This window comes from Symphalangus syndactylus, chromosome 2 (genome assembly GCF_028878055.3).
Source record: "Symphalangus syndactylus isolate Jambi chromosome 2, NHGRI_mSymSyn1-v2.1_pri, whole genome shotgun sequence".
NCBI lineage: Eukaryota > Metazoa > Chordata > Mammalia > Primates > Hylobatidae > Symphalangus > Symphalangus syndactylus.
Window position 1 is genome coordinate 84,071,565 of NC_072424.2, and position 26,964 is coordinate 84,098,528.

The 26,964-nt window shown below is 38.3% G+C and overlaps 1 protein-coding gene, 1 long non-coding RNA gene and 1 pseudogene across 4 annotated transcripts in view; 2 read left to right on the forward strand and 1 right to left on the reverse strand.

The window, feature by feature from the left end:
- On the forward strand, positions 1–26,549 carry LOC129471572 (uncharacterized). Its single transcript, XR_008653636.2, has 3 exons — positions 1–223; positions 22,884–22,923; positions 26,380–26,549. It is a non-coding gene; the product is annotated as an uncharacterized lncRNA (long non-coding RNA).
- The window catches only part of ATG5 (autophagy related 5), a 139,969-nt gene that overhangs the window by 74,030 nt on the left and 38,975 nt on the right, over positions 1–26,964 (reverse strand). For 2 of the 3 annotated variants that reach the window (XM_055260320.2, XM_055260331.2), the window contains one exon: positions 19,297–19,459. In XM_055260320.2, the coding sequence (XP_055116295.1) occupies positions 19,297–19,459 (163 nt within the window). Of the gene's footprint in view, positions 1–18,952; positions 18,989–19,296; positions 19,460–26,964 lie in introns of all 3 variants that reach the window. The other variant, XM_055260309.2, reaches the window with a different exon arrangement.
- Positions 11,275–11,430, forward strand: LOC129477450 (uncharacterized; annotated as a pseudogene).

Here is a 26,964-nt window from a genome sequence, read left to right on the forward strand (position 1 = left end):
CTGGTCTACACAGGCCAAGTTTGAGAACATAAAATGTCACAGGGGTCAGGTGTGGGGGCTTGACATTCTCAATACAAATGATTTCTAGGCTTTTGTTTAAAAGCATGTAACACCTGGAAACACGTAATACATGAACCAGCATTAACTATTGATTGTTGAGCTAAAATGTGTATCTAGCCATCCATACCCTAGAAAGGTAATGAAGGAATGGAACAGAGACTAGGTAAGTTTAAATTAGAGTTAAAGAGTGGGAAAGAAGAGCTGTTAAGATATGCAGAGATAGATCACGTGAGCTAGAGCTGAAAGGAAAATACACAGACCACACATTATTTCAAAAAATGTAAGCAGAATGTCTTACTGCAACGACAGCATACTATTGATTCATTTGTCATTTAGTAGTCACCTCAGAAAAAGTAAATAATCATCATCCAGAAACAGTTATGGTTAACTTTGCAATGAAAAGTTTACATAGTTCACCAGGCAACAGTTCACACCTACAATCCCAGCGCTTTAAGAGGCTGAGGTGGGCAGCTCCCTTGAGCCCAGGAGTTCAAGACCAGCCTGGGCAGTGTGGTGAAAGGTCGTCTCTACAAAAATTCAAAAATGAGCTGGACGTGGTGGCGGGCACCTGTAGTCCCAGCTACTCAGGAGACTGAAGTGGGAGCATCACTTAAGCCTGGGAGGCGGAAGGTTGCAGAGAGCTGAGATCCTGCCACTGAACTCCAGCCTGGGAGACTCGGAAAGACTCCATCTCAAAAAAAAAGAAAAAAGAAGACGTTTACACGGTTAAACTTACATATAAGAGGTAAATGGTTAAAATAACTGTTTTGTTTATATGCTAAATCCCTTTGTTTAAAAAAGAATATAGTTACACATGCAGCCAAATAAGTCATTATGACAACAGGACATAATAGTTCTCAAGGGAAGAATTGCTGGAATAGATGAGAAACTTCATAAATGGGTTAGCCCACACTGTGAACTTTGAAACATATCTGGCACAGCTGTTGTGATGGCAGTGACAATTCACGTAAAGTACCCAGAACAGAACTTGGAATGAGTTAAATGCACTCAACAAGTGGTCACTGCTACTTTAAATGAGAAGCAGTTTTGCCTACTAACTCCACATCATTTCCCTCTAGAGTAGTGGTTCTCATAAGAATATGGTGGTAATTAGGGTGATAACGGTAGAGATGAAGAAAAGTCAATAAATTGGGGTTTATTTTGGAGGCAGTATTGACACAGCCTATTGTTAGGCTGGATGTAGAAGTTGGGTTGAAAAAAATGAAACAATTATTACCGGAGGTGGGGCCTGGGGGAGGGGGCAGTGTGCTACTGGCATCTAGTCTGTAGAGGCCAGAAGTGCTGCTAAAGATTACACAATGCACAGGACAGCCCCAACCCTCACAGCCACATCAAAGAATTATCCAGTCCAAAAAAGTCAACAGTACAGAGATTGGGAAACCCTGCTCCACAGGAGTGGTTCTCAAACTTTAGTGAGTCAAAACCTTCTGGAAGACTTGCTGAAACAGGCTGCTGGGACTTACCCAGAGTTTCTCATTCAGTTGGTCTAGGGCACATTCTTCTTTGAGACGGAGTCTCGCTCTGTCACCCAGGCTGGAGTGCAGTGGCACCATCTCGACTCACTTCAACCTCCGCCTCCCAGGTTCAAGTGATTCTCCTGCCTCAGCCTCCTGAGTAGCTCGGATTAGAGGCGTGCACCATGCCTAATTTTTGTATTTTTAGTAGAGATGGGGTTTCACCATGTTGGTCAGGCTGGTCTTGAACTCCTGACCTTGTGATCCACCCACCTCGGCCTCCCAAAGTGCTGGGATTACAGGCATGAGCCACTGCACCCGGCCGGTCTAAGGTACATTTCTAATCAGTTCCCAAGTAACGCGAATGCCTTTGGCATACTTTGGGAAACAGTGATCTAGAGAAAGGTGATAAGCAGCTAATGGACAAAACAAAAAAGGATTAGAAAAGTAAGTACATCTAAAGTTTTCCATTCTCTTAAAGAAAATCATAAAGTTCTTAAAAAGATTTCCATTCTTGAGTTGACAAGATGGCTGAATAGGAAAAATTCCGGTCTGCAGCTCCCAGTGAGACCAATACAAAAGGCGGCAGGTGATTTCTGCATTTCCAACTGAGGTACCCAGGTCATCTTGTTGGGACTGATTAGGCAGTGGATCCAACCCATGGAGGGCGACCAGAAGCAGGGTGGGGCATTCCTTCACCCAGGATGCGCAAGAAGCCGGGGAGCCTCCCTCCCCCAGCCAAGGGAAGCTGTGAGGTACTGTGCTACCCAGTTGGGTTACTACGCTTTTCCCACGGTTTCTGCAATCTGCAGATCAGGAGATTCCCTCATGTAGCCTACACCACCAGGTCCCTGGGTTTCAAGCACAAAACTGGGCAGCCATTTGGGCAGACACCGAGCTAGCTGCAGGAGTCTTTTTCGTACTTCAGTGGCGCCTGGAACCCCAGAGAGACAGAACCATTCATTCCCCTGGAAAGTGTGCTGAAGCCACAAAGTCAAGTGGTCTCATTCAGTGGGTCCCACTCCTACAGAGCCCAGCAAGCTAAGAAACACTGGCTTGAAATTCTCACTGCCAGCACAGCAGTCTAACGTCAACCTGGGACGATCGAGCTTGGCGGGGGGAGGGGCATCTGACATTACTGAGGCTTTAGTAGGCAGTTTTCCCCTGACGGTGCTAAGGAGTCTGGGAGGTCTGGACTGAGCAGAATTCACCACAGTCCAGCAAAGTGGCTGTGGCCAGAGTGCTTCTCTAGATTCCTCCTCATTGGGCAGGGCATCTCTGAAGGAAAAGTAATGGCCCCAGTCAGGGGCTTACAGACAAAACCCCCATCTCCCTGGGACACAGCACCTGGGGGAAGGGGCGGCTGTGGGTGCAGCTCCAGCGGATTGAATCATTCCTGCCTGCCAACTCTGAAGAGAGGAGCTGATCCTGATGAGGGATTCTCCCAGCACAGCACACCAGCTCTGGTAAGGGACAGGCTGCCTCAAGTGGGTCTCTGATCCCTGTGCCTCCTGACTGGGAAAGACCTCCCAACAGGGGTCAACAGACACCTCATACAAGAGAGCTCCGGCTGGCATCAGGCCAGTGCCCCTCCAGGACGAAGCTTCCAGAGGAAGTGGCAGGCAGCAATCTTTGCTGTTCTACAGCCTCCACTGGTGATACCCAGGCGAACAGGGTCTGGAGTGGACTTCTAGCAAACTGCAGCAGACCTGCAGAAGAGGGGACCTAACAAAAAGAAAGTAACAACATCAACATCAACATAAAGGACCCCCACAAAAAAACCCCATCCAAAGGTCATTAGCCTCCAAGATCAAAGGTAGATAAATCCACAAAGATGAAAAAGAAAACAAAACCAGCACAAAAATGCTGAAGATTCAAAAAACCAGAATGCCTCTTCTCCAAATGATCGCAACTCCTCTCCAGCAAGGGCACAAAACTGGATGAAGAATGAGGTTGATGAATTGACAGAAGGCGGCTTCAGACGGTGGGTAATAACAAACCCCTCTGAGCTAAAGGAGCATGTTCTAACCCAATGCAAGGAAGCTAAGAACCTTGATAAAAGGTTATAGGAACCGCTAACTAGGATAACCAGTTTTGAGAGGAACACAAATGACCTGATGGAGCTGAAAAACACAGCACAAGAACTTTGTGAAGCATATACAAGTATCAATAGCCATATTGATTAAGTGGAAGAAAGGATATCAGAGATTGATGATCAACTTACTGAAATAAGGTATGAACATAAGATTAGAGAAAAAAGAATAAAAAGGAACGAATGAAGCCTCCAAGAAATATGGGACTATGTGAAAAGACCGAACTTATGATCGGTGTACCTGAAAGTGACGGGAAGAATGGAACCGAGTTGGAAAACACACTTCAGGGTATTATCCAGGAGAACTTCCCCCACCAAGCAAGACAGGCCAACATTCAAATTCAGGAAATACAGAGAACACCACAAAGATACTCCTAAAGAAGAGCAACCCCAAGACACATAATCATCAGATTCTCCAAGGTTGAAATGAAGGAAAAAACGTTAAGGGCAGCCAGAGAGAAAGGTTTGGTTTCCTACAAGGGGAAGCCCATCAGACTAACAGCGGATCTCTCTGCAGAAACCCTACAAGCCAGAAGAGAGTGGGAGCCAATATATTCAACGTTCTTAAAGAAAACAATTTTCAACCCAGAATTTCATATCCAGCCAAACTAAGCTTCATAAGCAAAGGAGAAATAGAATCCTTTAGAGACAAGCAAATGCTAAGGGATTTTTTTGTCATCACCAGGCCTGCCCTACAAGAGCTCCTGAAGGAAGCACTAAATATGGAAAGGGAAAACCAGTACCAGCCACTGCAAAAAACACCAAAATATAAAGACCAACAACACTACGAAAAAACTGCATCAACTAATGGGCAAAATAACCAGCTAGCATCATGATGGCAGGATCAAATTCACACATAACAATATTAACCTTAAATGTAAATGGGATAAATGCTCCAATTAAAAGACACAGACTGGCAAATTGGATAAAGCGTCAAGACCCATCAGTGTGCTGTATTCAGGAGACCCATCTCACCTGCAAAGACACACATAGGTTCAAAATAAAGAGATGGAGGAATATTTACCAAGCAAATGGACTGCAAAAAAAAAGCAGGGGTTGCAATCCTAGTCTCTGATAAAACAGACTTTAAACCAACAAAGATCAAAAAAGACAAAGAAGGGCATTACATAATGGTAAAGGGATCAATGCAACAATAAGAGCTAACTATCCTAAATATATGTGCACCCAATACAGGAGCACCCAGATTCATAAAACAAGTTCTTCAAGATCTACAAAGAGACTTGAACTCCCACACAATAATAGTGGGGGATTTTAACTCCCACTGTCAATATTAGACAGATCAACAAGACATAAAATTAACAAGGATATTCAGACTTGAACTCAGTTCTGGACCAAGCAGACCTAATAGACATCTACAGAACTCTCCATCCCAAATCAACAGAATACACATTCTTCTCAGCACCACATAGCACACGTATTCTAAAATCAACCACATAATTGGAAGTAAGGCACTCCTCTGCAAATGCAAAATAATGGAAAATATAATAAACAGTCTCTCAGACCACAGTGCAATCAAATTAGAACTCAAGATGAAGAAACTAACTCAAAATTGTACAACTACATGAAAACTGCTCCTGAATAACTACTGGGTAAATAACGAAATTAAGGCAGAAATAAAGAAGTGCTTTGAAACCAATGAGAAAAAAAGAGACAATGTACCAGAATCTCTGAGACACAGCTAAAGCAGTGTTAAGAGGGAAATTTATAGCACTAAATGCCCACATCAGAAAGCTGGAAAGATCTAAAATCGACACCCTAACATCACAATCAAAGAATTAGAGAAGCAAGAGCAAACAAATTCAAAAGCTAGCACAAGACAAGAATAATTAAGATCAGAGCAGAATTGAAGGAGACGGAGACATGAAAAACCCTCAAAAAAAAAAAAAAAAAAAAAATCAATGAATCCAGGAGCTGGTTTTTTGAAAAGATTAACAAAATAGACCACTAGCTAGACTAATTAAGAAGAAAAGAGAGAAGAATCAAATAGACACAATAAAAAATAATAAACGGGATATCACCACTGATCTCACAAAAATACAAACCACCATCAGAGAGTATTATAAACACCTCTATGCAAATAAACTAGAAATTCCAGAAGAAATGGATAAATTATTGGACACATACACACTCCCAAGACTAAACCAGAAGAAGTTGAATCCCTGACTAGAACAATAACAAGTTCTGAAATTGAGGCAGTAATTTAATAGCCTACCAACCAAAAAAGTCCAGGACCAGACGGATTCACAGCCGAATTCTACCATAGGTACAAAGAGGAACTGGCACCATTCCTTCTGAAACTATTCCAAACAACAGAAAAAGAAGGACTCCTCCCTAACTCATTTTATGAGGCCCTAACTCATTTTATGATACCAAACACAACAAAAAAAGAAAATTTCAGGCCAATATCCCTGATGAACACCAATGCGAAAATCCTCAAGAAAATACTGGCAAACCAAATCCAGCAGCACATCAAAAAGCTTATCCACCACGATCATGTCGGCTTCATCCCTGGGATGCAAGGCTGATTCAACACACGCAAATCAATAAACGTAATCCATCACATAAACAGAACCAATGACAAAAACCACGATTCTCTCAATAGATGCAGAAAAGGCCTTTAGTAAGATTCGACATCGCTTCATGCTAAAAACTCTCAATAAGCTAGGTATTGATGGAACATATCTCAAAATAGTAAGAGCTATTTATGACAAACCCATAGTCAATATCATACTGAATGGGCAAAAGCTGGAAGCATTCCCTTTGAAAACTGCCACAAGACAAGGATGCCCTCTCTTACCACTCCTATTCAACATAGTATTCGAAGTTCTGGCCAGGGCAATCAGGCAAGAGAAAAAATAAAGGGTATTCAAATAGGAAGTCAAATTGTCTCTGTTTACAGATGACATGATTGTATATTTAGAAAACCCCATCGCCTCCGCGCAAAAACTCCTTAAGCTGTTAAGTAACTTCAGCAAAGTCTCAGCATACAAAATCTATTTGCAAAAATCACAAGCATTCCTATACACCAACAGGAGAGAAGCAGAGAGCCAAATCATGAGTGAACTCCCATTCACAACTGCTACAAAGACAATGAAATACCTAGGAATCCAACTTACAAGTGACGTGAAGGACCTCTTCAAGAACTACAAACCACTGCTCAAGGAAATAAGAGAGGACACAAACAAATGGAAAAACATTCCATGCTCATGGATAGGAAGAATCAGTATCATGAAAATGGCCATACTGCCCAAAGTAATTTACAGATTCAATGCTATTCCCATCAAGCTACCATTGACTTTCTTTGCAGAATTACAAAAAAACTACTTTAAATTTCATATGGAACCAAAAAAGAGCCTGTATAGCCAAGACAATCCTAAGCAAAAAGAACAAAGCTGGAGGCATCACGCTACCTGACTTCAAACTATATTACAAGGCCATAGTAACCAAAACAGCATGGTACTGGTACCAAAACAGATATATAGAACAATGGAACAGAACAGAGACCTCAGAAATAACACCACACATCTACAACCATCTGATCTTCGACAAACCAGACAAAAACAAGCAATGGGGAAAGGATTCCTATTTAATAAATGGTTCTGGGAAAACTGGCTAGCCATATGCAGAAAACAGGAACTGGACCCATTCCTTACACCTTATACAAAAATGAACTCAAGGTAGATAAAAGACTTAAATGTCAAGCCCAAAACCATAAAAACCCTAGAAGAAAACCTAGGTAATACTATTCAGGACACAGGCATGGGAAAAGACTTCATGACTAAAACACCAAAAGCAATGGCAACAAAAACCAAAATTGACAAATGGAATCTAATCAAACTAAAGAGCTTCTGCACAGCAAAAGAAACTATCATCAGAGTGACTAAAGAGCTTCTGCACAGCAAAAGAAACTATTATCAGAGTGAAGAGGCAACCTACAGAATGGGAGAAAATTTTTGCAATCTACCCATCAGACAAAGGTCTAATATCTAGAATCTACAAGGAACTTAAATTTACAAGAAAAAAGAAACCCATCAAAAAGTGGGTGAAGGATATGAGCAGGTACTTCTCAAAAGAAGACATTTATGCGCCCAACAAACATATGAAAAAAAGCTCATCATCACTGATCATTAGAGAAATGCAAATCAAAACCACAATGAGATACTATCTTACACCTGTTAGAATGGGGATTGTTAAAAAGTCAGGAAACAACAGATGCTGGCAAGGTTGTGGAGAAATAGGAACACTTTTACACTGTTTGTGCGAGTGTAAATTAGTTCAACCATTGTGGAACACAGTGTGGCAATTCCTCAAGGATCTACAGCCAGAAATACCATTTGACCCAGCAATCCCATTACTGAGTATATTCCCAAAGGATTATAAATCATTCTACTATAAAGACACATGCAAATGTATGTTTACTGCGGCACTATTTACAATAGCAAAGACTTGGAACCAACCCAAATGCCCATCAATGTTAGACTGGATAGAGAAAATGTGGCACATATATACCATGGAATACTATGCAGCCATAAAAAAGAATGATTTTGTATCCTTTGCAGAGACATCAATGAAGCTAGAAGCCATTATCCTCAGCAAACTAACACAGGAACAGAAAATCAAACACCACATGTTCTCACTCATTAGTGGGAGCTGAACAATAAGAACACATGGGATACAGGGAGGGGAACATCACACACTGGGGCCTGTCGGTGGGTTGGGGGCAAGCAGAGGGGGAACATTAGGACAAATACCTAATGTATGCAAGGCTTAAAACATAGATGACGGGTTGATAGGTGCAGTAAACCACCATGGCACATGTATACCTATGTAACAAACCTGCACCTTCTGCACATGTATCCCAGAACTTAAAGTAAAATAAAATAAAAGTTTTCCATTCTCTTAAAGAAAATCATAAAGTTCTTAAAAGGTTTCAAAACAGGCCTGGCGCAGTGGCTCTTGCCTATAATCCCAGCACTTTGGGAGGCTGAGATGGAAGGATCACTTGACTCCAGGAGTTTGAGACCAGCCTGGGCAACATGATGAGACTTCTCTTTAAAAAGAAAAAAAAAAAAGGCGGGGCGGGGGGGCGGGGGCCAGGCATGGTGGCTCACGCCTGTAATCCCAACACTTTGGGAGGCTGAGACAGGTGGATCGCGAGGTCAGGAGATTAAGACCATCCTGGCCAACATGGTGAAACCCCATCTCTAGTAAAATACAAAAATTAGCCAGGCGTAGTGGCATGCATCTGCAGACCCAGCCACTCAGGAGGCTGAGGCAGGAGAATCCCTTGAATCTGGGAGGTGGAGGTTGCAGTGAGTGGAGATCATGCCACTGCACTCTAGCCTGGCAACAGAGCGAGACTCTGTCTCAAACAAACAAACAAAAAGCAGCAGCTTCAAAACAAAAAAAGTCACTTGAAAAATAAGTTTATCTATAAATACTAGTGTGTATGTATGTATGTGGGTGTATATTTTTTTTTTTTAAGAGGAATCATGCTGTAAATTCAAACAGTAATGATAGGTCATGACTCCAAGAGTGAGAATCATTGATCAGAGAGATATCTGTCTGAATTTCCTCTATACAGTGTATCAACATTCATAAGGAAAAGTTTTTTGGACCTTCCTAAACTTAACTTATATATTAAAAAAAGGACAGTATCTTAGAAGGCATATATTTTTTAAAATTCATTAAAGCGGACCAAATATAAAATAAAAGATATGATAGTCATTTTATTCTAGATGATTTGCAATTTTATTTGAAAAGTACATAAAATTAAGCCTTTGTATTCTTATAAAGTGTCACTAAAAATATTTTCGATGACTAATCAGAGTATAAACTGAAGTACTGACCTAGCCATACAGACTTATACATTTATCAACTGAATTTCATATGCAAAAATGTATTCTTTATCAATGATGAAGGATACATGACAATCCACTGTTATTAATGGACTCTTTCCAACAATGTTAGTATAATCTGTATTGTATTGTGAAATAAATGCTAAATGTTTCACCAAGTTTTATTATCCATGATACTCACTGCCAAGTCTACCCAAAACACTGTAGGAGGCTATAATCCAAATTATTACAAAATTAATTTATTCATTTAAATCATGTGATTTCAGGAGCAATCTTTCTCCAGAAGCTTAGCAAATTTTTTACTGCTTTATATTAAAATGCAAATGCATGAACTCTAAAAATCTCACCCTCATTTTTAATTACAGAAAGAACACCAAGAGATTGATTTAAAATATATAATATATATAGTAAAATGCTTGTTTGTTCCATAGTAAAACTTAATTGAATGCTCACGCAGGTTACAAATTTGCTTTAAGCAATTTTTTCATGAAGTTGTAGATTCTTAAATGCCACACACAGAGTTTCAGGTTGGAATTATTCACCTTCCTGCAAAATGTACTACAGGCAAATAATAACAAAAATGACCTAATTAGCTCAACTGTATGCACAAAAAAAGCAAACATAAATGAGGTGGCTCCATATTTCATTGCTTTGTATGACTGTGACACATTCACTGCCATATTCTTGAAGCTAAAATTCCCATACTAATTCAAAAAGTAAACACAGTATGAAACTAGAAGCTGCAGCATTAGATTCTAGTCTATTATGCATTCTCCATCTGCTGTCCCACACTGACAATATTTAATTTTAGCAAAATCTAATTCAGTGTATCTCTACATGAATGCCTCATTAGACATCTCAAACTTTTAGCCCCCAAGATGGCCTCTCAAATAGGCTTTACTTCCCATCTCATTATCTAATATTTCATATCTCAGTATAAAGCACCACTCTCCATGCAGCTGCCCAAATCATAACCCAGGAATAATTCTTTCCTTGTTTTTAACCCATCCTCTACATCCAGCCTAACAACAGGCTCTACCAATCTACCTCTAAAATAAGCCCCAAATTTACTGACTTTTCTCCATCTCTCCCATCATCACCCTAAATATCACCATATTCTTATACCTAAGACTATTACTACAGCCACTTTCATTCTTGACTCCTATTCCATTCTACATTGAACAGCTCTTATATCATATTCTACATCTCATCACTCCCCTGCTTAAAAGTCCTCCAATGGCTTAAAATCCAAATTGTTTTCCTTGGCCTACAATGCCTTAGATAATTTGGTTCTTTCTCATCTCTCCAAACTCATCTTGGGCCACACTTCCTCCTCCGTCACTATACCTAAGACATGCTTATCTTCTTTTGACTTCTCAAAACATACCTATTGTGGACTGAATGTTTACATTCCCCTATAATTCATGTTGAAATCCTAACCTCCAACATAATAGATAAGGTGGTGGGGCATTTGGGAGCTGATTAGGTCATAAGGGCAGAGTCCTCATAAATGGAATTACTGTCCTTAGAAAAGAGACCCCAGAGAAAGCTCTATTTTACTCTGTGAGGACACAAAGAGAAGATAGCTATGAATCAGGAAGAGGGCCCTCATCAGACACTGAATTGCAGGCACCTTCCTCTACGACTCTCTAGCCACTAGACTGTGAAAATAATCAGACGTCTTCCCTGATCACCTTAATGTAAACAGGTCCAATTCTAATTGGTCAATATTCTCAGCACTTTACTGCTTTCAAAATAGTATAAACGAAGCTTTGTGTACTGGCAATATCATAGCCAATGAGGTTTATCCAAGACATGCTAATTGCTAATGGCAAACAGCATAAAACCAACTGCCAAAAAAATGCTTTGTGTCCCACAAGAACTAGATATAGACAAGTGCCATTTTTGCTACACAGAATGCTTTAAAAAAAAAAAAAAAAAAAGTGGTGGGAAATAGAGAAGGGTATCCTTGAAGAAAAACCTGTGTTTATCTACACCTTTAAAAGCTATGCACAGGATTAGTTCTCTGGAAGTGCCTAGAATATTCCCACTTTAGTCTTTGCTCTTGCTGTTCCCTCTGCCTAGGAAGTTTTTAATCCCATATAAATATGCATGATCTCCTAAACTGCTTCAGGTCTTCATTTAATGTCATCCAATCAGTGAGGACTTCCCTGACCATCCTATTTAAAATAACAACGCCCTTTCCCAACAAAGTCCTTTCTCATCTTCCTTTGCTTTTTCTCTCATGGCACTCATCATCATAGGACACATAACACATATCACCACTGGTATAGACTCCCACTCGGTCCTTTTCAATTCCCATTTGCTTCTTTCTAATTCATTAACCATACTGCAGCCAAAGGGATGTCTTAAAAAGGGAAATTTGATTCTGTTATAGGTCTGCTTAAAATGTTTCACTGGTCTCCTACCATCCCACTCTCTGTTCCTGCTGCCAAGGATTAAGTTCAATATTGTTAAAATGGCCTATAAAGCCCTGAACAGGCAGGGTCTCTGCCTGACTTCCAGTTTGACCCCCTTACCACTCTCAGTCTTGATCACCACATTCTAGTCAGTTCTCAGAACTCAGTAGGCTCTTTGCTTCTGAGCCCAGCCCAGATCATTTCTTCAGCCTGAAACAACTTTCATCACAACCACACCAATCTCTCTAGCCCTTCCTCCTTCCTCTACAACTCCAGTTATAAATGTAACAATTACATAAAAGCGACCTGTTTAATGCCTGGCTCCTTTGCTACCCTACACACTCAGAGGGAAGGGATCATGCCTGTCATATTTACCCAGGGTCCCCTGTGCTTAGCACAGAGGCTGGCACATAGTATAGGTTCTTAATATTGGCTAGCTAATCCACACTACTACGGTCTGGGCATGATTCTCCTATAATGAAGACTGAATTTGCAGCCATGAAGATCAAAGACAATGAATGTTGTTTCCAAGACTTGATTAAACATGAGAGTATAAAATCTGTGAGAAATACTTGTGGCAATGGAAGAAAGAAAAATTTCCAAAAATACAGACAAGGAATGAAAAATAATAGATGAAACAAGACTGGCCATATACTGGTAACAGATGAGACTGAGTGACCAATATAGATTCATTCTACTATTTTCTTTGCTCTTATTTATACAATGTAATCTCAGTGTTCCAAAGACTGATAAAAATCTGAATTTTGCTAAAGACTGTAAAAAAGGAAGCTTATCCAATATCAATCTTTCAATGAGAAAAAAGTTTCAAGAAGAGTAGTTATGTCTCCTACAGTTCTACTTAGGAATCTACTTTTATACCACCTACAACTAGAACAGAACCTGACACTGTAACAAAAATCATAGAAATTAAAATACACAGACAGGTAGTAGCTGCATTAAGTCTAAAAACTCTTGTTTCTGTTTTAGCAGTTTTTCTATGTTACCACAGTTATTTCTGGAAAGTTATCTATTTCCTTCTACCCAGTAAGTCCTGCTTAAAAAGAAGACCGAGAAGGAGGGGGATGGGAGAACAATAAAATTTATTTATCCAGGAAGTCCTTTTGAAATGAACTGAAAACATCTATCATCAGAATTAAGGTGTATGTGATTATTGCTTTACAATCCTTGAATTTGAGTCTTAGGAGGTATTATCACCTTCGTATTTGTAATAAAACTCCAGCTTTACAGACATTGCCTAGGGGAAGGGAGGGGAATTGGGGAAGGGGTAGAAAAGAAAAGAAAGAAAAGTCCAGCTTAGAGAGAAAAGTGACCTGCTATGATCATACAACTGATAAGAGACATTGCAATAAATAAATACATCAGGTCTGGTGCTCCATCTCAAAACAATAGTTTCTCAGTCCGATACTTATTCTACTATAAGCAGAAGTAGTAAAAACAAGGCAATGCAATGACAACCCACCTGTCTATATCACACAAACCTCCAAAGAGCTGGAACCGCTGCATTTAACTTTTATGTTACCTACCAAACAAAAGTATTTTCCAAATGTTGTGACTTGTTATAAAATTACCATTAGCTAATCACCATCTCCTCTTAGAAACCAGTTTTAAGTTAAAATGGCACACTATCAAATAATGTCTCTAAAATATTAGTTAGTTGAAAAAGCCTAACCACATTTTAGAAACACTGTACACTTTTAACATATTAGCAGTTAAACCTTGCCTTTATTTGCAAGTCTACAGAATGTATCTAATGCCAACCCTCCCCGCCTTTTTTAGATTGTATACTCCGAAAAGCAAGAAACTAAGTCATGGTAAAAACATTTTTTATACATTTCGTCAAATCACTAGCTTATAAGAAAAACAACTTGATATTAAATAAATAGCCTGCACTTGTAGTAACAACTGCTCATAAATAAAAATGCTACTTTCTTTTATTTCTTGTGGCCATTAACTATTTCAGAGAGGTTAAATATTTTTATATATAAAATGAAAACTCATAAAAAAAACACTGAAAGGCACAGTATGTCCTAAATGAGTTTTCTTGGTTTCATAAGCTTTTCTTATTTCTCTTTCACAGTTATGAGAAATTAAAATTAGCATTTGAAAGTATTCAAAAATTGTTTAAATTGTTGTTTAGCTGTTATAATCTACAGGTGCAGTTCTAAATGAAATAAATGTGCCATCTGTTATGTCACAATATTGAGAAATTTACAACTGCACTAACAGAAAGGTTTAATATTTCTGACTTCACAAATTAATAAAAACTTCTTTTGGAAGAAAAAACTCTACATAAAATCCAATTCCATAAATAAATTCAAACAAGACACTTCCTTTATTTTAATAGGAAACTATTTATGAAAAATGGTTAATATTATTTCCTGTTAGTATTAGAAAGGAATAAAATAAAGAAGTCATGCAGTTAATATTTAGTTTCTCTACTCTCTGCCAAAGACCACACTAGGTGCTGGGGATACAAAAATGAAAGATGTACCCCAACCAGGCTAATTGATATGCCAGCAAAATACATAAACCATATAATATACCAGAATGTGATAAAATACAAGAGAAAAAAATGCCTAAATGGACAAAAGGTCATGAAAGCTGAAAGCATTAACAGTTCTGCCTCCACTTTTCTATAAAGCTCTGTGAAGACAGGAGCCATGTTTGTCCCATCAGTGCTGGATGATCACTAGCCCCTAGCATGTCAGATATACGTTAGGTGCTCAATAAATATCTGTTGACTAAAACAATAAAAGAAGGAAAGCTTCTTATAGAAAGTGACAACTGAGATGAGCATTAAAACATCAGTAGAAGTTAAAGGGAAAAAAGTATTCCTGATAAAAGAATCAGAATAGAAAACATCCACCTTTTGCCCATTTACGTTAATTAACATTCAGCATTTTACTCCAAAATATATTTTCTACAAGCAACATTTACCAAGCTAAAGATTTCCGAAATGAATATTCTCATTCTGAATAAACAGAAAATAAAGTACCAAGGACTTCAGTATCCACAGCATACCTCTCATTAGACTTTGCTGTGGAGATCTCTCACAAGACTACTCAGTCTTAGGAGGGGTATGTTAGCTCAATTATAGTAGTGTAAGCTTAATCATAATCATCACAAATAAAACCAAACATAATAGCTGCAAAAATAATTTATAACCAAAAATAAAATGGAATAAAGTATATTTTAACCAAACATTATTAAGCTGGATTTAATCAAATGTCGCTTTAAAATTAATTTAATAAAATTTAATAAAGAAAACTTTACAACAGTCACATACTCAAGAAACAATATGAGCCAAGGTAGAAATAGAAAAAAAGTAATTTTATGCCTAAAAAAATTGTAATAAATGCAGTTATTAGACTAAGTCAGCTACATTATGTTATACCCAGTTCTGAATGTGTAACATTTTAAGTCAGACATCAGGTCAAAGATAAACATGAGCTGAGGCCGGGCGCGGTGGCTCACGCTTGTAATCCCAGCACTTTGGGAGGCCGAGGCGGGCGGATCACGAGGTCAGGAGATCGAGACCACGGTGAAACCCCGCCTCTACTAAAAATACAAAAAAAAAATTAGCCGGGCGTGGTGGCGGGCGCCTGTAGTCCCAGCTACTCGAGAGGCTGAGGCAGGAGAATGGCGTGAACCCGGGAGGCGGAGCTTGCAGTGAGCCGAGATTGCGCCACTGCACTCCAGCCTGGGCGACAGAGCGAGACTCCGTCTCAAAAAAAAAAAAAAAAAAAAAAAAAAAAAAAAAAAAGATAAACATGAGCTGTAGCTTGGTTAACCAACCTTTTATGGGCTGACAAGCACTTTCTTAAAAGGCCAGATAATAAATATGTTAGGCTTCTGGGCCACATAGTCTCCTCATAATGATTTAACTCTGCTACCAAAAGTAGCCAACGACAATACATAAGCGAATGAGTGTGGCTGGGTTCCAGTAAATCTTTATTTACAAAAACAGATGGCTGGTCCATGATCGTATTTGCCAGCCCTCTCCTGGAATCTAAAAGTGACTTCTCACTAACTCTTTTCATCAAGACTGCTTTACTCCCTTTCAAATACTTTCATATAAACTGTATTAGTGTTTCATAAGGCCTCTACAGATATCAATGAAGCAAACTTAACAGATATTCTCTTGTTTTATAGATTAAGAAACTGAAGCTCAAAGCAGTTGACTTGACCTAAGGACTAATAAGATCTGAAACTAAAAACCAGGCCTTTGTTGTTCTTCTAACGCTTAATCATTATCCTCCATACCCAATCTTCCAATGCCCCAAATAAAACATTTACATCAGTTTTAGAATCCTCTGCTGAACCACTGAGTTCTTTTTAACAGACTCAGCCATTCACAATAGACTTTAAGAACACCTACTTAACTATCTAATTAAATTATTAACTTCAATTGTGAAGTTAACGCAAATCCTTCTCTCTTTAAACGATCCTCATCTTTTTCTATTTAGGCTATCTTCTTATTTACAAGTCTCCTAAAATATCATTTAATCTTCAAATCACCAGCAAGAAATAAGGCAGTACACCTGCTTAAGGAGGTGTAAATTATTTTAATCATTTAATAAGAATTTGTGAACTCAGTAATAAAAATGTGGTAAGAGGCCTAGTGCTTAACTTTGCAAAGCTTATAATCTAGTTGAGAAATGCCAGATGTATAAATATGAAACTAAGGAGTGACTCCATGTAACCTAGGTCAAATCTAAAAATTTTAAAACAAAGAAATGAGAAATGAAAAAATGTAATTTACAGTATATACACTGTCATAAAATACATGCCTTACTTGCTCTTGATACCACAGAAATGCCCTAAATTTTGTAAAAGGAAAGTTTAACGAATACTAAATACCTACAAACACCCATTTGATGTGGTAATAGCATAGTCCAAAAGTTAAAACTAGACCACAGTTTTTAAAAACTATGGCAGGTGAAGGTTTTCTTCTGTTTTATTCTAGTCATTGCCATGAAAGAACATCTACTGGACTAACTCTCTGGCCAAAAACACTGTTGAGGACAGAGGAATTACAGGACATGCCCTCACTCTGCATCATAGGATGGGACTGGAGAAGTAATCATGCAAGTTGAAACTAAGCAAAGTGATCTTAATAACTAATGGGGACAATTACGTTTGTTCCACAATCTTTAAAAAAATTTTGTCAAAACATTAAAAACTCTTACTGTTGGTTATAAATATACACTACAGGCTGAGCACGGAAGCTCATGCCTATAATCCCAGCACTTTGGGAGGCCAAGGCGGGCAGATCACTTGAGGCCAGGAATTCGAGACCAGCCTGGCCAACATGGCAAAACCCTGCTTCTACTAAAAATACAAAATTAGCTGTGCATGTTGGCACATGCTTGTAATCCCAGCTACTCAGAAGGCTGAGACATGATAATCGCTTGAACCTGGGAGGCAGAGGATGCAGTGAGCTGAGATTGTGCCACTGCATTCCAGCCTGGGTGACAGAGAGAAACTTCATCTCAACACAACAAAACAAAACACCACAATAAATGTATACTAAAAAATAACAAGTTAAAAGAAATCCTAATATTTAGTACATTATAATTTAACACATTAGAAACACTGAGAACTGAAGTGTTTTATTTTTAAATTTTATTTAATTGTTTTTTTTTTAGAGACAAGGTCTCACTCTGTCACTCAGGGTGGAGTGTGGTGGCATGATCATGGCTCACTGTAACCTTGAACTACTTGGGCTCAAGCAATCCTCCTGCCTCAGCCTGCCTAGGACTGTGGGCACATGCCACCATGCCCTGGCTAATTTTTAGATTTTTTTGTAGTGATGAGGTCTTGCTATGTTGCCCAGGCTGGTCTCCAACTCCTAGCCTCAAGCAATCCTCCCAGTTGGGCCTCCTAAAGAATGCTGGGATTACAGGAATGAGCCACCACACCCAGCCAAAAGTGTTTTATTTCTTTGTAAAAACTTAAGAACTAGTTTGAAGAGTGCTTGCTTTCTCAACATATAACTTATGGGCAAGTATCTTTCCCATGCCTTGGTGAATTGAAGTCATTTTTTCTACATTTTAATCAACTTCTAACATTTTATTATTTGTATTTCAATGTCATAAAATATCTGAGAGTTCCTTTAATATGAAGTTTTTTATAGCATCACTTCCTTTGGGACATCTTCATCCTTTTGTCACAACTACTTTCCTTATTTATGTCAATAAGTTCACCTTTACTGCATATAAGTTCCTCAGTAAGTTCCTCTGGCTGCATAATCTAGTCTCTTGAAGGGCAGCCATGTCAACATTTCCAAAGTCAGCTATCGCTTCCATAACTCCATTTCTTTCTATTCAAAATTCATTCCCAACATTATCAGTTTGTTTCTTTGTTGGATTTACATCTCTCTTGGCCAATTCCCTTTTTCAATTATCCATTTTTATAAAATGTTACATGGGCTTATTGCTGGAGACAAGGAGGCAACACGACTATGTGCTTTGCTATCTGTGGGTAAAATGAATAACAGACATAGAGAGGCCAATCACTGACAGACATGGAAAGAAGTGACATAATTTATCACCAATCATAACCTCATCTGTTGTTACGTAATGATTCCTGGACTAAACTAGCAATAAAGTTTGCATTTTATGTAATTATCTGCAGTTAATATACCATGGTAATTGAAATTTGAACCATACAGGTGGGGACCTGGTGTTACTTAACTAAACCATGATAACTGAAATTCATGCATACTGGAACCATGTAAAGGGAGGACTATCTGTACATAAAACAACTGTTTGAAGGCACTAGAAGGTGATCAATGCAGGCAAGACCACAGAGTTATTTGCATTCTCCAAAACATGAGGGATACAAAGATGAGCACCACATTCCACTTAGCTTTTTCCTTGGGAGTATTTTCCAAACCACAGCAAGGAGAAGGGGAATTGAAGCACAAAGCAAGTCTACTGTCCTGAGAAAGCAGAGGTTGGAGTTCAATCCCCACACAAGTGGAGATCTCATCTTTGTACATACCCAGAATTTTCCATTGTGACCACAGAAGGGTAATGCCTAAGGAACAAAGACCACATCCTTAGAGTAATGGCATTTCCTTCAGAAGCTAAACCCAAGTTTATATGACATATGCCATATGTTAGGGGCTAAGCAATCAGTCTAATGCTAGAGAATCCATGAACAGAGGGACACCAAAAGAGCAGAATGTAAGGGATGACTAAAAGTAGTTTCTGTGCAAATCTGGGCACAGAGGCTACAATTTAAACTTGTACCACCAATTCTAAAATATATCAATTACCCACAGAGTTATGGCTGTATCATATTTTATAAAGTGGTATTCTAAAATTAAACACTATTATACTTACCATTTTGCAATCCCATCCAGAGTTGCTTGTGATCTTTTTTCTGCATTTCATTGATTACTTGACTTTTATGTTTTAAAGCATCAGCTTCTTTCATACATGACATAAAATGAGCTTCAATTGCATCCTTAGATGGACAGTGCAGAAGGTCTTTTTCTGGAAAACTCTATCAAAGGAAAAAATATACATATAAAACAGGACACACACATTACAAAATTAACCTCTTAAAAGAGAACTATATCCCCCAGTTTTTCAATATTTCTAGTAAACTATCTCTTAGCACTGAAATAACCCAAAATATTTTAAAATTTAACTTAAAAATCTTAAGCTATTTGGCCCATTTTGTACTTTTCCCAAATAATTCTTATGTGTTTTATAACAACATGAAAAAAGGCATCAAAGGGTAATAATCTGAAAAATAGCTTTTCAACTGACCATACCAAGTATTGGCAAAGATGTGGAATGGAGCCCTCACACACTACTAACAGAAATGTAAAATAGTATAACCACTTTGGAAAAGTCTGGTAGTTTCTTAAGAAGAGTAAACAGACACCTACCATCTGACCCAGCCATTCCACAACTAGGCATTTACCTAAGAGAAATGAAAGTATTACGTCAAAAAAAAAAAAAAAAAAAGGTATTACGTCCATATAAGGACTTGCTACGTGAATGTTCACAATAGTTTTATTTGTAACAGCCCCAAACAGAAAACAAATCTAAATATCAACAGGTAAATGAACATATAAATTGTGGCATAAACTTATTCACTTTGACTAGATTAAGCTTACTGTAAGTCAATTAGACCTCAATAAAGCTGTTAAAAACTAGATTTTAAAGTCAAATAGCTAACTTTACATTCTATAACTTCACTGATTCTTTTAGGCAGCTAAAACAATGATCACTGGACATATAGGGAGTTATGTAAATGAGACGACTGATGCACTTTTCACTGAAAAAAAGATAATAACAGCTAACAGTTACTGAACACTTACTGTGACACTGTATTAAAACTTTTTATATGGATTATCTTATTTAATCCTCACAACACTTGAGGTAAACATTATTATTACTGCTATTTTACAGATAAAAAAATTAAAGCTTATGGAATGTCTAAAGTCACAAGTGTCATTCAGCTTGATAGTCATGGGGCTAGGATTTAAGGCTAATTTGACTCAAGTCCTACATTTTAACCACTGTACAATATCACTTCCTACAAAGACTTAAATATTTAAGATAACCATTATATTCAAACATTATTTTACAAAGTTATTAACCTATATGTCCTTTAATAAATTTAAGCGGAACTAAAAATGGCAAAAAAAATAGCATTTAGTTATAGCCTACTCCGGTTACTGTATTCATAAACAACATTCAATTATCCCTGTCATGGAGTTTTCATAAAAAGAATGAAATGAAAAGATACAGAAAGAAGCTCCTGAGTGACTATGAAACACTGATGGAAAGCAGGAATTAGAAAGTGATTAAAGATACCATTCCTCATCTCTCTCAATAAACTTTATTAATAAAAAAATTTATGATTCACATAGAGTGAAATGCAGAAATCAAGAGTAAAATTAAATGAGTTTTGACAATGAGTAACTGTCAGCCCAAGTATACAGCATTACCATCACCCACAAAAGTTCCTCTGTGCCCTTTGCAGTCAGTTCCCTCATTCCCTTCCCAAGAAATCACTGATAATGACATAACACCAGATTAGTTTTGCCTGTAATAAAATCTCATAGAAACAGAATTGCAGTATTGTGTAACTTAGTATCTTTCACTTAACATATTTTTGAGATTCATTCCTGTTACTGCACATATCAGTAATTAATTCCTTTTTGTTGCTGAGTAGCATGCCATTTAATGAATACACCACAATCTGTTTATCTAAAAACTTGTTAATAGACACTGGGATTGTTTCCAGATACTGGCTATTATTTTAAAAGCTGCTATGAACATTAATACACAAGTCTTTTATAGACACGTCTTCACCTTTCTTGGGTATACAGCTGGAAAAAGAAATGCTGGGTCACAGAGTAAGTATATGTTCTAACTTTACTTAAAAACTGCCAAACTATTTTTCAACATGATGTACAATTTTACACTCCCACAAGCAATGTATGAGAGTTCTGGTTACCCCATGTCCTCAAACTTGCTACTGTCAATCTTTTTCACTTTAGTCATTCTAGTGAGTGTAATGTAATGTCTCTTTGTGGTTTTAATTTACATTTCCATGATGACTAAAGATGTTGAGTGCCTTTTCATATGCTTGTTGGTACATTCATATATGTTCTGTGAACTAAGTTTTTTGCATTTGTTTAAAAGCAACTACTAGGGAACAAGTTGAGTATAATGTGCATTTTATGGTTGCATATGTAAATACCGTTCACAAGAAATGCTAGGTGAACAGAGAATTTCACCTAGCTAAAACAATCAGCTAGGAAAACATACAATGCACACATGTGCACACCTCCAAAATGGACTACCTACTTCAATTCATGTTATGAGCTGTACTCATCTACATCAGGTGCTACAATTTCTTGTCCGATTCCAGAAAATCCTCCTTTCACTTCACCTGTCATGGCGCAAGTCTTCCATGTCCATTTCTGCAAGCAAAGTTCCAGCCTTGCAACATGAAATGCCATATTTATTGCAGTATTTATGCATTTCTCATACATTTTACCTGTGTAAAACTATGGTATGGTTTTTACTAGGTTCCTGTTTTTTTGTCAGTGTAAGTTTGTGGATGTTGTGCCCCTAACCCTTTGCCCCAGAAGTAACCCTTTCCTCCATAAGTCCTGCGGTTTTTATTGTACAATTTTTAATAGCAAAGTTAAGAACACATACGATGCATTATGGAAGTGCCTAAACTGAGCAGACATTCTTGCCTTTTTCCTGATCTTAGGGTAAAACATTCAATAAACCATCAAGTAGCATGACTTTAACTGTAGCCTTTTCATATCTATCCTTTGTCAAATTGAGTAAATTCCCTTCTATTCCTAAGCTTGCTGTAAGTTTTGATGACAAATACGTATTAAAATCTGTCCATGAATGACTTTTTCTGTATCTATTGATTTTTCTATTTTATTCTGTGATTTACATGGATTGAGATTTTTTTATTTTGAGAGGGTCTCACTGTGTCACCCAGGCTGGAGCACAGTGGCACAATCACACCTTATTGCAGCCTCAACCTCTGGGACCCAAGCGATCCTCACAATTCAGTCTCCTGAGTAGCTGGAGCCACAGGTGCACACCACCAAGCTCAGCTAATTTTTTAAATTTTTTTGTAGAGATGAGGTCTCCCTATGTCACCCAGGCTGGTCTTGAACTTCTGGGTTCAAGTAATCCTCCTGGCTCAGTCTCCCAAAGTACTGGGATTATGGGCGCAAGCCACTGCACCTGGCCTACGTGGATTGAGATTTGAATGTTGAATCAATTTTGTACTCCTAGGATAAACTCAACTCAGTCATGGTGTGTACTGTCCTTTTTAATTATTATGAGATTCAAATTGCTAGTACTTTGTTGAAGGCTCTTGCATCCCTGATCATGAAATATACTGACTTATAATTTTCTTTCAATGTCTTCATCAGGTTTCAGTATCAGGGTTATTCTGGCCTCTAACACAAGTTGGTAAGTGTCTCTTTTTCTGGAAAAAGTTTGTACAGAGTAACAAAGCTTGTAAAGTTTGTAATATTATTTCTTAAATATTTTATTTCATTTTATTTTTATTTTTAGAGAGAGGGTCTCACTACGTTGCCCAGGCTGGAGTGCAGTGGCTATTCACAGGCACAATCCCAGTACTGATCAGCACAGGAGTTGTGACCCGCTCCATTTCTGACCTGGACTGGTTCACCTTTCCTTAGGTAACCTGGTGGTCTCTTGCTCCCAGGCGGTCATCATATTGATGCTGAACTTAGTGCGGAAATCCAATTGGCATAGCACACTATGGCCCAGAACTCCTGGGCTCAAGCGATCCTCCCGCCTCAGTCTTCTGAGTAGCTGGGACAACAGGCATGTGCCACCGCACCCAACTAGTTCTTAGGTATTTTATAGACTTCACCAATGAAACTATCTGTGCAAGGTGTTTTACTCTCTGAGGCTTTTAAAATTACAAATCAAATTTACTTACAAAGAGCTATTCATTTCTGTTATTTCTTATGTCGGTTTTGGTGACTTATGTTTTCATTGAATTTGTCCATCTGTCAAATTTATTGGCATAAAGTTATTTATTCAATTAATATAAATGCATTATATAATGTGCAGTCTTTTGTGTCTTCTTTCACTTAAGATGATATTTTCAAGGTTGTAGCATATTATCAGTAATTCCTTCCTTTCATGACCAAATTATACCCCATTGTAAGGATACGTACAGTATTTTATTTATCAACTGATGGACATTGGGTTATTTCCACTTTGCCTATTATGAACACTCATGTATAAGCTTTTGTGTGGACACAAGTTATTTCCCTATTTTGCATATCAGAATTACATATTCAGTTCTCTTGGGAGTATTACTAGGAGTAGAACTGCTGTGTAACATGGTAAGTATATCATTTGATGACATACCAAACTGCTTTCCAAAAAGGCTATGCCATTTTACATTCTCATCAGCAACGTGTGAAGGGTCTAATTAACCTATACCCTCTCCGTCATGTGTTACTGTTTTTTTTTTTTTTGGTTTTTTTTTTGAGACAGGGTTGCACTCTGTCACCCAGGCTGGGTTGCAGACACACAATCAGGACTCACTGCTCCTCCCAGGCTCAAGTGATCCTCACACCTCAGCCTTCCAAATAGCTGGGACTACAGGCACATGCCACCACACCAGGCTATTTTTAAAAAAATTATTTTAGTACAGATGAGCTCTCGTTATGTTGACCACACTGGTCTCGAAATCCTGAGCTCAAGTGATACAACTGCCTCATCCCCACAAAGTGCTGGGATTACAGGCATGAGCCACCACATCCAGCCTTGTGCATCATCTTTTTGATGATAACCAATCTAGAGGGTGTGAAGGAGTAACTCATTGTATGGTTGTTTTTTTTTTGCTTTTCCCTAAAAACTAGTTATGCTGAACATCTTTTCATGTGTTTACTGGCCATTTATAGAACTTCTTTACAGAAATATCTATTTGAATCCTTTAATTTTTAATTGGATTTCTTATTATCAAGTTATTTCCATAATCTGTATATTAAACTGTTATTAGATAGTATATGATTTGCAAATATTTTCTCCTATTCTGTAGGCACCCCACACACAGTCTTGATTATTATAGCTTTGACATTGAGGAGTGTAATCATTATTTCTTAAAAATATTTCTTCCGACCCATTCTCTCTCCTCTCCTTGAACTCCGATTACATGCAGACTGTCTGATATTATCCCAGAGGCTCTGTTTTTCCTCTATACCAATTTCTATCTCTCTATTCTCCAAACTGGGTAACTTCTATGGGTCTGTCTTTGAGTTCAAAGAACCTTACTTCTGCCATCTTTAGTTGGCTGTTAAGCCCATGTAGTAAATTCCTCATTTCAGATATTTTTCTAAACAGTTCTACAATTTTGTGATTGTTTTCTCTTAAGTTATGGAATTTATAATAGTTGCTTTAATTCCTTTCTCTAGTAGTACCAAGATGTGGATTCTCTTAGGTCAGTTTCTATTGAGAGTAAAATTTTTTTTTATTTGATATGGACCATATTTTCTTGCTTATTTGCAAGTCGAGAGTAGTTGTTGACTGTATGGTGGACACTGTGAATATGTTGTAAGGATTCTAGATTATACTGTCTTCCTTTAAGACGCTAAGTTTTGTTCTGGCTGGCAGTTAATTTACTGGCAGCTCTCCTTAATCCTAAAAAGGCAGGTCCAGAGCAACTCTTACTCCAGGGTTACAGACTGGCAACAGAGATTGGCAAACTTTCTGTAAAGGATTAGACAGTAAATATTTAACACTGTGCAGGTCATACAGTCTCTATTGCAAATACTCAACTAGGCTGTTGCAGCCGCAAAGCAGTCATAGACAATATGTATATGAATTTCCATGAGTGGCTGCATTTCAATGCAACTTTATTTATGGTCATCACTAAATCTGTATTTCATGCAATTTTCACATGTCACAAAATATTTTTTTTTAATTTTTTTTCCAACCACTTAAAAATGTAAAAACTACTCTTACATCACAGGCCATGCAAAAACAGTCAGTGGGCCACATTTGCCAACTCCTGCTCTGATGTATGATCCTACTCCAAAATCATGGCCTTTCTGGCATCTCAGGTAACTACCCAGTATGTAGCCAGATGTCTCTCCACTTTGAATGAGCTGGAATCCAACATTTCCCAGCATCATAAGACGTTCAGTATCTTTTTCCACTCTTAACCCTACAACATCCAGTCTCTACTAGACCTTGCAGAGTATCAGCTATGCATGTGCAATCCAGGCCTCAGCCAAGCACCCAGCGAGAACACACATATATACTTTGGCTCCTTCTTCTCTGATACCCTGCCTAGCAAGTTCCAACCACTTCAGCAGCCCAGAACTCCAATTTGTGCATCCTCAGCTCAACTGAACTTCTTTGCTCTGCTTGAGCTCCACTCTCCGTACCACCGTCAGGCAACCGTTCCAAAGCAAATGGGGCTCACCTTGTTTGTTCCCTTTCTAAGGTTCAGTGCTAAAAACAGCTCCACTTCATATTTTTGGTCTTGTTTTCTAATTGTTGATGACTAGAGGAAAACTCAAATACCAGTTACTCTGTCACGGCTAAAAGTATATGTTAACATCAATAAATATCTGATGAATAAATGACTAAACAAGCCTTATTTCATAAAGTTCTAAGTTTGCATGACCCTCCATGATCTCCACCACCTGGTATTCCTATCTTTCTATAATCCCTTCCCCCTTGCATGTGGGCAGAACCTGTGACTTGCTTTTAACTCAAAGAATGCGGCAAAGGTGATGGGATGCTACCCCAGTGATTAAGTCATGTTATATAGTAAGATTCTGTCTTACTACCAGACTACCTCTAGACTTTCTTTGTTGCCCTGAAGCAAGTAGGCATGTTGGGAAAGTCCACATGACAAGAACTTCACACGGTCTTTAGGTGCTCAATGCAGCTTATTACCAACAGGCAACAAGAAGATAGGCCCCTCAATCCTACAACTATAGGATATGAATTCTGCCAGCAAACCTAGTCTAGAAGTGGATTCTCCCTCAGCTGAACTTCCAGATAAGAACGCAGCCCAGCCAACACCCTGATGACACCCTCATAACCTAGGCAGAAGATCCAGGTAAGCTATGCCCAGAATCCTGACCCACAGAAACTGTCAGAGAACAAATGTTGTTTTCAGCTGGTTGTAGTAATTTGTCAGACAATAGTAGATAACTGATACAACATACTATTGATAGATACTATAAAACAGCTACCAACATTTATAGCTGGGAAGTGCAGGCAGTGATAGAAGCAAAGGAGAGACCATGAAATACACTCAAGAACTTCAAGAAAGAAAAGCTACCATAGACCTATGTCAACAACACATAACAGAAGGAGGGACATGATAAATTCCTTCAAAGAAACACAGTGGCTCTTGGCCTAGCATGAAAAAACTTGTCCATCAGAAAAGAAGCTTGCTCAGTCACACAAAAATACTCAAGCAACAGTCAGGACCAATGCAGGGCCTTTTCAAGC